Raw genomic sequence first — 12,546 nt, 5'->3', positions numbered from 1 at the left:
TCTGCCATTATGGGTTTCAATACTAGTGAGTTTGTTGATGAATTGACCCTAGTTCTCATGTCTATCTTCACCCTTGGACAACCTCCTACTGTCAAATATGACTATGCTGCATTCATTGCTGAAAAAATCCATGACCAGTTCATGAGGCTAGAAAATGAGAGAGTGTTTAAGTATTCTACAGTCATATATCACCTCTTCCTTTACTATCAATCTGACAAGTTCCCTTTCTCTGTGCATAAGCTTGATACAAAAGGTAGCCCTAGGTCAGTCATTTTCTGGACCTCTATCTTTCACTACTCACCCTCCTCTTCCTATTCATATATAGATTTCATTGATCAGTTTGTCCATCCTATAACTACCATACTGACAGGAAGTTCTCCTCCTAGAATCAGTGATGATATCAAAAGAATCCTTCAGTTGTCAAAGCAGTATAGGATAGGTGATTGGTACTTATACCAGAACCATACTGAAATCGGAGTCTATGGGTGTGAACTGTCTCCCTACAAATTGCCCATGTCCCCATGAGATTATTTGCCCTAGAGTACTGCAGGCAAATAATCAACTCTGATCAAATCCACTTCATCACTCCTATACATGTCACTAGTCCTACTCCCCCTCGATATCAAACTCGATCCAAGGCCAAGCAGAAGTTAAAAACCCCAGATCATATTGGGCTTGATCTATCTTTATCGCCTCTTCCTCCAAAGCTTTTGAGGAGCTGACCCTCCTCCCTCTCAAAGGCTCAATTACGGGCTGGAGGAGAGATCGCCTTGGGCAAGCAATCAACCATTCACAGGGCACTTAGAGCATCGAATCCATCATCTAACCCCCCCATGAAAATTGCCTCCTTCAATTGCACAGGGTTGGCTAGACCCGATAAAAAACTAGCCCTCTACAGACTGATACTTTCCTTTCCCATTGATGTTGTCTTCCTCCAAGAAACGTTGGGATCCGTAGACACCATTACACACCTTCTCGAAGCTATGCTCCCTAGATGGAGATTTGTAGGTATAGATGCTAATGGAAGATCCGGAGGCCTAGCCCTGGGTTTCAACACCCGCTCCATAAAACTCTGTAACTGTTGGGGAGGACTTGGGCATATTGGGGCAGACCATTTTTTCTATGATTTGGGCTTGGAGGTGAGAGTCATAAATGTTTATGGGCCATGCCAACACAGGCCTGCCTTCTGGGACCATCTCCTAGGCTCAGAAGCTTTTCAGAAAGATTGCTTAATCATGGGAGGGGACTTGAATTTCTCCATTAGACACTCTGAGTCATGGGGGCATCATGCACAACTGGATCCTTTATCTTCCTATTTCGAGAATCTACTGGACACCCATAATTTGTTGGACATCCCCTCTGCCAAGCTCTTACCTACCTGGAGGAACAATAGAGCCGGCGAGGACTGTCTTGCTCGAAGACTCAATCGCTTCCTTATAAAGGAAGGACTTCTAACATTGGGCTTTCTTCATAGACAATGGGTGGGATTGGGAGGGGTCTCTGATCACCTACCTATTTACATGGAAATCAGTAGGGGACCTCGGAAACCCAAGGGACCTTTCAAGTTCAACTCCTCTTGGCTAAAAGACCCCACATATAATCAAATGATCAAGGATTTCTGGAAGGCGCATCCCCCGGGTGCTGGTGGGAATATAACAGAGGGATTCACCCACAATCTCATTGAGTTGAAGAGACTATCCAAATCCTGGGCCCACAATAAGAGAATAAAAGACGATCAAACTCTATTGAATGCTGAGAAGGAAATCGCAGAGATTGAAGAAGACCTAGAAGGGGCCTACAGAGTGATCGACCAAAAGAATAGACTTACTGAACTATATGCCAACAGAAGGAAAATCCTCAAGGAACGCGAAGAAGCATGGAGACTGAGAAGTAGCACGATCTAGCTGCTCAAGGGAGATGACAATACAAAGTTCTATCACAAGTTTGAAAATGGTAGGAAAGCCATCAATACCATCTGGCAACTCTCGAATGAGCAAGGTCACATTGTCAATACTTTCCCTCAGTTGGCTTCTTTAGCGAACTCCCACTTTAAACAGACCTACAAGGCCCCCCTTGTTGCAAATCTTGCCAAGATCATTCAAGTAGCTCAATTATTCCCTCGCTTTGTGGATCAGGAGGCAGACAGGGAATTGACCAAGGAGATTACTATCGGATAATTAGAAGCCACGATAAAATGGTTTAAGAGGGACAAGAGCCCAGGGCCAAACGATTGGTCGATCGAGTTCTATTCAACTTTCTTCGAAACCCTGGGGGAGGATCTTCTCAAAGTCATTGAACACACCAGAACCAGTGGAAAGATTCTTGAATCCTTCACCTCCACCTTCATCGCCCTCATCCCGAAATCTGACAACCCCACTTCCTTTGATGAATACAGACCTATATCATTATGTAACTACATCTATAAGATCGTGGCAAAGATTATTGCAAACCGGATGCGACCCATACTATCCAAGTATATTTCGCCGGAGCAATTTGCCTTTCTACAAGATCGCCAAATCCATGAAGCAGTGGGAACTGCCCAGGAGGTACTACACTCTTTGCACTCCAAGAAAATCAAAGGTATGATCCTAAAGGTAGATCTTTCAAAAGCTTTTGATAGAGCAAACTAGTTGTATATTAGAATGCTTTTAACCCACCTAGGGTTCCCTTTTGATTTCATTAAATGGATCATGAGTTGCATCACTAACATACCTTTCAGCGTGCTTATCAATGGGGCAACTTCTCCCTTTTTATTCTGAAAGAGGTCTTCGACAAGGCTGCCCCCTATCCCCTTTGCTTTTTCTTCTGATTATGGAAGGTCTCAGAAGGCTGGTCAAAGAAGAATTCAAAAGAGGCAGACTAAAGGGAATAAAAATCACGGATGACTGCACTATAACTCATCTGTTATTTGTGGATGATGTCCTTCTATTTCTTAATGGAAGCATTGGAGATCTGACAATCATGAAGAACACAATGGCTTTATTCTAAACAACCACAGGCATGACTGTAAATTACAACAAGTCAACCCTCACAGAGGCAGGATGTTCTCCCCATGAAATACATTATGCACTGCAAAGGTTCCAGTACACTCTCCTTAGGCTAGAAGATGGTCTCAGATATCTGGGCTACAAGCTGAAACCTCTGGGATACAAGATTACAGATTGGACCTGGCTCATTTCCAAAATGGAGAAAAGACTAAACATTTGGTACTACAAATACCTCTCAAGGGCAGGCAGACTTACTCTCATTAAAGTTGTCCTAGAGGCCACCTCGGTTTACTGGATGTCACTGGCATGGATCCCCAGGAGTATACTATCCAGAATCCAGGCCTTATGCTGCAGATTCCTTTGGAAGGGACAACAGTCAGGTAAAATATTCACATGGGTAAAGTGGGAGGCCATAAATCTGCCCAAGAAATGGGGTGGATGGGGCATAAAGAAATTAGAAGACTTCTCCACAGCTCTGACAGTGAAACTAGGATGGAAACTTATTACAAAAAATAGCATATGGACTAAGGTGGCATGGTCAAAATATATTTCCCCCTCAAACCTGAGATTACACACAAGGGTATCAATTATATGGAAGGCGGTGATAAAATCACTAGACATCATTGGGGTTGGCATTACATGAAAAATTCAGTGCAATATGAAAGTAAGGATCAGTCTAGATCCATGATTGGATGTGGGAACATATATAGGCTGCCAGATGACCTCAGATATTTCCTTAGCGACAACAACATCACACATATTGGCCACATAGTTGACTTTGAGCACTCCACCCCATTTCAACAAGCCTGGAAATCAGCCCTGAGATTAAACATTCCCCAACAATGGACACAACAATGGAATACCTTCATCAGGGCACTCACTGAGGCACATGTCCGGATTAGGGAGGAAGAAGATGAAGTCATATGGGCACTCTCAAAAACTGGGAAATACACACCTAAGGAGGGATATCTAGTTCTTGCTGAAGATCATCACCCACAAGTTCTAGAGTCATGGTGTAAGCATCTATGGAAGCTAAAGTCCCCCCCTAGGAGCAGACTACTCATGTGGACTATACTCAAGAACAAAATCCCCACTGGAGACAATCTTCTTAAGCGAGCTCATCATGGCCCTTTCTGATTCCACCTATGCAAATGCAACAATGAATCTGCATCACATCTTTTTATTGAATGTCTGGCTGCCCGAGAATTATGGCAATCGATCTCAGTAGTGATTTCTTCCCCGACAAGGTGGCAAGGCGCTTTTGTAATGGAAGCTTGGTCGAATTGGTGGACAAGCGCTTACTCTCAAAAAATCAAAAATCTCCCATTACTTATATGTTGGGGACTGTGGATAGCTCATAATAACCTCATATTCCAAAACACCTCACCGCACTGGCCCTCCATTGCCTCCCGAATCATCTCCGACTACTCCATCATTCCGGACGATGAAGAGACAACCCGACCCCGAACCATCATACCTGAATCCATTGACCATACAAAGCCTTGGGCTTATTTTGATGGGTCTGCCCAGGAGGACGGATGCAGGGGAGGGGCCATTCTTCACCTCTCTGATTCTCACTCCCTCCATATACAGATGGGTCTAGGGGGAGGTACAAATAATTTTGTAGAACTATCCTCTGCAAAATTCCTCATACAACACGCACTGCAAATCCAATGCCAAGACTTATAACTCTTTGGAGACTCAAAAATTGTTTGTGATTGGATTAACAAAAAATCTAGATGCAATGCATACACACTATCACACATTTTGGAAGAAGTTCATCGTCTTATTACTTCTTTTGACACTTTTACATGTCATCACATTTTCAGGGAGCGAAATGCAGATGCTGACAGATTATCCAAAGAAGCTGCGCACAGGCCATCCGACACTTGGATGATCCAAGAACACAGAGAAGGAAATTTCTACCAGTACTACCACCGGCCCTTCATGGACATAGATGTTATAGCAAGCTCACAGGGAGCTTAGAACATTGATTTTTGCTTAAATTACCACCTGTAAATATCCATATGTTTATTTACTTTCTTAGTTTTTCAGCAAGAACTATGGACACGCTATATAACTACAATCTATATGTTATATTTTTTGGTAAAACAATATGATGAACATATCAGAAAAGGATGCCTCCCTGTGTGGATAAAAGGCATCAATTTTTGGTTATTTTTTTGGAACATAATTATCTGATAGGCAATGCCTCTTACAGCATATGCTTATGCATATACAGCATGTAATTTTTATATATCAATGAAAATTATGTTTTTTCCAAAGGAATATATATATATATATATATATATATATATATATATATATATAAAGTGTGAAGTAGATTGGTATTTATTCTATATTCAAGATTTAGACTAATTTGAACGTGTTTTTATTTATTTATTAGGTTTTGGTTATATTGAAAAGAGGAAATAAAGTAATATGTATATTTTAGTTAAAGATTATGATTAAATTTATTAAGTTATTTATATTTTATAGATAGGAATTTGTGATTTATAAATAAAATTAGATTTATGTCAATCTTATTTTTATAATTGTTTTTCTGGCTTGTATTAGTATTTTAAGTTTATTAACAGTTATCAACCATATAACTAAATTAGTTAATAAAATGATCAGTAAAAATGTTACCAAATTTGTAATTATAGTGAAAATGTTGTCAAATTTGTAACTATAAATGAAATGAAAAATCGTACACTCTCCAAAAAAAAATTGAATTAATAATTAATATTTTTATAAATAATTTAATAATTAAAAAGAAAATCACAATCTGAAAAAAATAAAAAATAAAATTAAAAAAAAAATAAAAAAAATAAAAAATAAAAATAAAAAAATAAATAAATAAAAATAAAAATAAATAAATAAATAAATATATATATATATATATATATATATATATATATATATATATATATATATATATATATATTTATAAAAAGGCTGTCCAATATTAGTTTACTCATAAGACTCTTTGTGGTTCCTGATGATGAATGGAGTCGCCATATGTTACACACTATTATTCCGGAAATCTCTAACAATATTTAAATGTTTTAATAATTAAAAAAAAAAACTTATTTTATTAAAAAAATTATAATTATAATAAAAAAATTATATTTGACAAAAGCTCCTTAATTAAACTTAAGTTAGATGAAGATTTGTTGATTTTTATTTTTATTTTTTTAATTGAAGGTCTAGATTGATTCTCAAGGGAATTGGATCCCCCGCCCATGAATTTCCTAGGGATTCGAGATTATTCCAATTCTAATAAGTTTCTCTGTTATATCTATGAAATCTTGGACTATATCAACCACATTAATATTTTTAACATAATTATAGTAATCATATAGTGAATATCAATCTTATATACATTACATCCTATAATTTAACCAATTTAAATCTCATAAAAAACTTAACTTAAAAATGGTAATAAGAACGAGGATAAAATTAGCGCACTAATAACATGGTTTTTGAAATCTTACATAAATTGTTCTAAACAGAATTGCTAAGATAAATCTAATATTTTTAGAAGAACCCATCAGTACATAAATTTATTTCTGCCACGAGTCGAGAAGAAGACACAAAAGCTAAAAACGCTCTTTCTGTATATTTATTTCTATGCATTGACATATTTACAGTCACGGTATATCACACACTATGCAGCCGTGATTTGACCTATCATCTACGGACCTTTCTCACACCTCACGGAACTCATCTCCCATTGCACAAAGGATCTCTGTATCATGAGTTCTTCTGTATTATACCATATGCCGCGTTCTAGGCGAGGTACTATTTTCATCATGAACATGCCCACTGTAAGAACCCGGGCAGACAACCCTGCCATAAAGGAAATAACGAGACTCAAACCTGGAATCTCTACCCCAGGCTTCACCGTATTTTACAACAGGACATCTCATTGTTTTTTGGGGATCTCACTTTAACTGTCCAACAACCCCAAAAAACATTCTGCCAATCAAATTAGCTGAGATTAGGCAGCGCATGAGTGGTGATCCATGGATGCTCTGCAGCAAAACGAATATTTCCCATCAATATTCTATGAACCTTACACAACCCAACAACAATTTGTAATGAAGTTGCAAAATTCACGATTAGAAGAAAATGGTAGAAAAGAATAGAGGGAATACCGAGGACTTGATGTGCGCTCAATCTCCTGGTCACGTCTCTGCAGAGCATCCGGCGTATCAAGTCCTTAGCGGAGTGTGATATCGACAGCCACCGATCACATGGGAAGCGAAGGCGCCCACACAGGACTGCCTCAAATATCTCCTGCGGCGTGTCTCCCACAAAAGGGGGAACTCCACTCAGAATTATGTACAAGATTACCCCTGCGCTCCACACATCCACTTTCTCACCGTAATCCTTCCCTTCCAACACCTCCGGTGCTACGTAATACGGAGTACCCACAATTCCTTGCATTGATCCTTGCCCTGCATACATTAATCTGAGGGTTTTAACCAGGGATTCATTAATCCATGCTAAAAAATTTCTGACTTTAATGACAGGGGAAGGGGGCTAACATAATTATCATACCTGGAGAGAAAAAGGAGGCCTGCCCAAAGTCTGCGAGCTTGATTTGAGTGAGAGAATTTGAATTATTGGCAAAGAGAATGTTGTCAGGTTTTATATCTCGGTGGGCGATTCCCATGGAGTGGCAGTAACTGATGGCCTCCATGAACTTTTGCAGGATGGTTGCGGCCTCCTCTTCGGAAAAGGGTACTGTTTTCTTCTTGCTAACGATTCTATCGAACAGATCTCCGCCTGAGCACATCTCCATTACCAGATGCAGATACTCATCATCCTCATAAACGTCATGAAGTGAAACCACAGTGGGATGCCCTGAGAGATACTGCATGATCTTGATTTCGTTGTTGAGGCATTCTCTGTCCACGGAATCGTGCAGATCTGCTTTTGTTATGGTTTTGCAGGCAGCCTGTTGCCCACTTTGCCGGTTGAAACATCTCCTGATGACTCCGAATCGGCCTCTGCCGATCACTTCCTCTTGCAACTGATAGTTTTGAAGGAGGGCCTCCGTCATTGTTGTTGCTGGTGTGTTCTTGGGTTGCTTACTCTGGAAAGATTAAAGATACTAAAGCTGCCCAGCTTGCCCGCTTTAGTTCAGGACAGGTATACAGATGGAATTTCATCGAATTTTGACAGTGAATGTCAAGCCGAACTTGGCGCTGCCCTGGAAGATGGCTTGTCGGACGACGGGACGATGGACGAGGACGGGAGCAGCTGCAGCGGCAGTGGCAGTCGAGGTCGGAATTCTAACGTCGACAGAATTTGCGAAATCGACATGATGTCGCTCGGTGCCGAGCAGGAGCTTCGCAGCATAGCAGAGCGCATGGTGACTGCTGGGTATGGAAAGGAGTGCGTTCAAACTGCAAGAAAACATTAGCTGAGCAGTAAATATAAATTCAAAATTCAAATTTCGAGCAGGCTGGAAAATTCAAACTTAAAATTCAAAAGGAGCGTGTAACACTATATATGAATAAAGGTACCCTCGAATAAATGGATGTCATTAATAGAGCTACAATGGAGCTATCGAATTGTACCAGGTAGATGGCCAGTTACATCAATCATCACCGTATGTTGCTTCCCAGAAAGCTCATGGTCGTCGCCGGATCTTTTGGGAGTAACATGCATGCATGTATGATGGGCATAGTCAGTCACTAGGCAATCATTACCTTAGTGACTTGTTTTTAGTCTTTGCCATAACATTCTTAAAGGAATAATAGGTATTGACTCTCAAACTGAGAAACAATGGAGGGAAGCAGTTCTAACCAACAAATAGGGTATGGTAGCATGTTTGATGAGCATAGGGCAGAATTGACACAGAGAGAAAGGCCACAAGTGGATCAAATTGGAGCAGGGCAGGAATTCACCTGCTCTGATACCATGTTAGACAAAAAAATGGTGAAGAGGGTATGGTAATTTGCAGTTATATATGTAATTATTCTATTATGTTCCATATACATTTCTTTATACAGTTATACTATATGCATATGATACTCGCATATCTACGCCTCGCATCTCTATGTGTAACGTTGGCTAGCCGGGAAGGACCAAACAAAGGAAAAATTAGCCTTGAATGCATTATTATTCACAATGATACATATTTATACAAGTCTAGTGACCCTTGGTTTCATATTCCAAGTGGTCTCTTGGACTCACTTTGAGTGTTCAGCTTCCACACCAACCTTAGAGGATTAGGTGTCCAAAAGACACTAACAGGCAGAACCACTCCATGTCATAATAACAAGTGGAAAGAGTTTCCAATGGGGAAAGGGTCAACAAAGGCACCTTTAGGAGTTAAATCAAAATACCAGACAAGCACTAGTTTTGGCATTACCAAACTTGTAGAAACCCTTAGAATTGGAAATAGACGTGTGTGGGTAAGCTATGGGAGCCTTGATGTAGGGACGGAGGTTAATATGTTACCATTCTAAAGTATTTCATGGGCCCATTCTCAACTACCCTAACTATGACAAGGAGCTTTATTCCTGGTGTAAGTTCTGAATAAGTGGAAACACAATTTCATGGGAAATGAGATAATAATCCACAGATATCACTAGCTTCTATTGTACCTACATGCCTAAAGTAAGCTACAAAAAACCAAGCTTACAAATGGATGAGTTTTCTACAACAATTTCATGTATTGATCAAGTATAAGCAAGGTATTAAAAATAATTTGGATTACATGGTTTCAACGCTACCCACTTCAAAGATCACATCTTTGGAAATGATGATGCACTTCAAACCATTCACCCATGAATCAAGTAGAGAGGCATATTCTGGGACTTCAAGGGGGAATTTTAGCAATTTCATAGCTAGAATTATGTACATGATTGTGATAAAACAGTTGACTACCATCTCTAATATGAGTTACTCTACAACATGGATAAGTTATGTTTTCTTAAACATGAACGACTACAATTGATTAGGGAGGCTCACATCTCCAAGGTTACAAATCACTTTAGTGTAGGGAAGACAATGGCCAAATTGTATAATTACATGTATTATTCCAACATGTAAGAACAAGTAGCTAGGTTTATAAGAGATTGCATGCTTTGTTGTACCAACAAACCTAGTAATAGGAAATAAGGTCTATATCATCCCTTGCTTATACCCATTGTTCCTTGGGAAATAATGTCCATGGATTTTTTAGGAGGATTACCAACAACTAGGAAGGGACATGACTACCTATTCATGGTAGTTGTGAAGTTTAGCAATATGTGTTTTATAATTCCCTGTAAAAATACCATCAACGGGAAAGAAGTAGTGAACTTATTCTATGGACATGTTTGGGTGCATTTTGGGATACCAGGGATCATTGCTTTGGATAACAACAAAAAATGTCTCATCACATTATGAACTACATTGTGGGAGAAGATAGACACATATTTGAAGAGGTCGACAACATTATATCCAGAAACACATGCGAAAATAGAATAGTCAACATGACTTTTGTCTAGCTTTTGAGGGGTTACAATAAGAAGATTTTGAATACTTGGGATGAAAATATGACATATATAGAACACTCTTAAAATATATCAATCCACGCTTCTACTGGTAAGTCCCCATTTGAGACTTGTTTTGGATATGTTCAACCTTCATCTTTGGATATTACATATGGGTAACAAGGAGGAGTGAGGGAGGATCTTACAAGGGATTCCATGAGGGTAGAAAATTTTGTTGAGAAGATCAAGTAGATCCATATACAGGTATAGGAGATGTTGTAGAAGTCATAGGAAAAATAAAAGGCTAGGAATGATCCACATGGAATAGATAAGTCATTCAAGATGGGAGACGTAGTATGGTTACAGTTGAACAAAGAGAGGATATAGATTCTTGGTAAGAAAATAAAGGATTCTTGGTATGGTCCCTTTGATATACTGGAAAGGATATAGATTCTTGGTAAGAAAATAAAGGATTCTTGATATGGTCCCTTCGAGATACTAGAAATAATTGGAGATTCATATTGACTCGATATACCCCCATACATGTATATTTCCTCAATGGGGTATGTAGAGAATTTGAAACTTTATGATCCTTTCATGTTAGAATACGAAGAAGAACATATCCTCCATTTTGTAAAGGATTTGAAACCAACTACTCAGGTAGAGTTGACAGAAGATACATTTTTGTATAATAGTTCCAAAACTACAAGACAATGGCAACATTACCTTGGATATATTAGGTTAAAGGGACAACATCGAGGAAAGGCTAAATGCTACACTTGAGAGGTGGAGGAAAAATTTTCCCACCTCATTCAATAGAAGATTTTTGGGACCAAAATCCTCCCAAAATGGGAAGGTATGATTCGTATTGTATCATTATCTTATATTTCATCTATCTTGATGTTTTCAAAATGGAAAAAGTGGAGAAAGAAACGCACAAGACAATTTTTACGATGGTCCTAGTTTGGAAATTTTTAGGTCAAAACTTCATGAGCTATTTTGAGGTCTTAAACAAAAATTTTTGTGGTCTTGACTTGAATATGGACCTATATTCCATAATCTACACATCGATACCTTGCCAAAACCATAAGAATCACCTCAATTGGAGCTCGTACGAGAGAGTTGTTCCTTCCAGAAGTTGACCTATCGAAATTGATCACCATAATTCAAGAGGATGCCACGTCAACCCCCATTATTCATGGAAAAGGGGTTATTCATGTGAGCATGATGAAAAATACTGAAGAAGAATCAATATTATAACTCTAGTTAAGATTTAAAAGAGTTATTATACACTATAACAACCCACAGCCACATGTTTCACTTCTTTGTACTTGTATCCATTTTCCATTTAGAGAACAAGAATAGACAAACCTCACCTACCAGCTAGGTTTTCTCTTAAAAGAGTTTCCTACGTTATATGTTGTGTCAATTATGGGTTATGAGTTTTATTTCATTGTTCTCTATTTTCTACATATTTTATCTATTTCATACATAAACATAACACCATAATTAGCGAATCCAAAAATATAAGGAGAAACTAACACTCATAGTGTAGATTTCACATTTTAAGTATAATTTCATTAGATCCGTTGTGATAAATTGTGCAGTGGAATAGCCATGACATTTTATGGATCATATTACAATATGTAAATCTATGATAATTGTGTGGAAATTGTGTTTAAATTAATTTTAATTAGCTACATGGTGGTCATCTAGAAGTAATTGAAGATTGGTTACATCCTCTTTCATATGGTGGGTTCTTGTTGATTATAGGGTATTTTCACTTGGTCAACATGCTAAGGTTTTGCATGTTGAAATTTTGTCTTTTGCAACAATGTAAACCACAACAATATTAATCTAGATGGGTACATGTATTAGAATCAATACCCTTGATGATGATCTAGGCTATACTAATAAAAAATGCATGCAATGATTGCTAGAATTAATCAATTGAGATCTTCTCAAATTTATTATTTTGAAGAGAATTTGTACCAAATGAGTATGTACTCATTGGCTAACTCACAACATGCACAATAAAATTTTCTATCTATCTCTAATTTACC

At 38.3% G+C, this 12,546-nt stretch overlaps 1 protein-coding gene across 1 annotated transcript; it reads right to left on the bottom strand.

Moving 5' to 3' along the window:
• Positions 1–6,784: 6,784 nt before the first annotated feature.
• On the bottom strand, positions 6,785–8,074 carry LOC149246841 (phosphoenolpyruvate carboxylase kinase 1-like). Its single transcript, XM_089455772.1, has 3 exons — positions 7,554–8,074; positions 7,148–7,450; positions 6,785–7,024 (listed from the first exon to the last, which is right to left on the bottom strand). Exons 1-3 carry the CDS (start codon positions 8,056–8,058, stop codon positions 6,981–6,983), a joined length of 852 nt encoding a protein of 283 aa, XP_089311898.1. The 5' UTR covers positions 8,059–8,074; the 3' UTR covers positions 6,785–6,980.
• Between the last annotated feature and the right edge of the window lie 4,472 nt (positions 8,075–12,546).

Source organism: Pinus tabuliformis, chromosome 7 (assembly GCF_031772625.1).
Source record: "Pinus tabuliformis cultivar Carrire ecotype Pingquan chromosome 7, CPIR1, whole genome shotgun sequence".
Taxonomy (NCBI): domain Eukaryota; kingdom Viridiplantae; phylum Streptophyta; class Pinopsida; order Pinales; family Pinaceae; genus Pinus; species Pinus tabuliformis.
The sequence above is the reverse complement of the archived record's forward strand: the minus strand, read 5'-3'. Positions and strand labels throughout refer to the sequence as shown.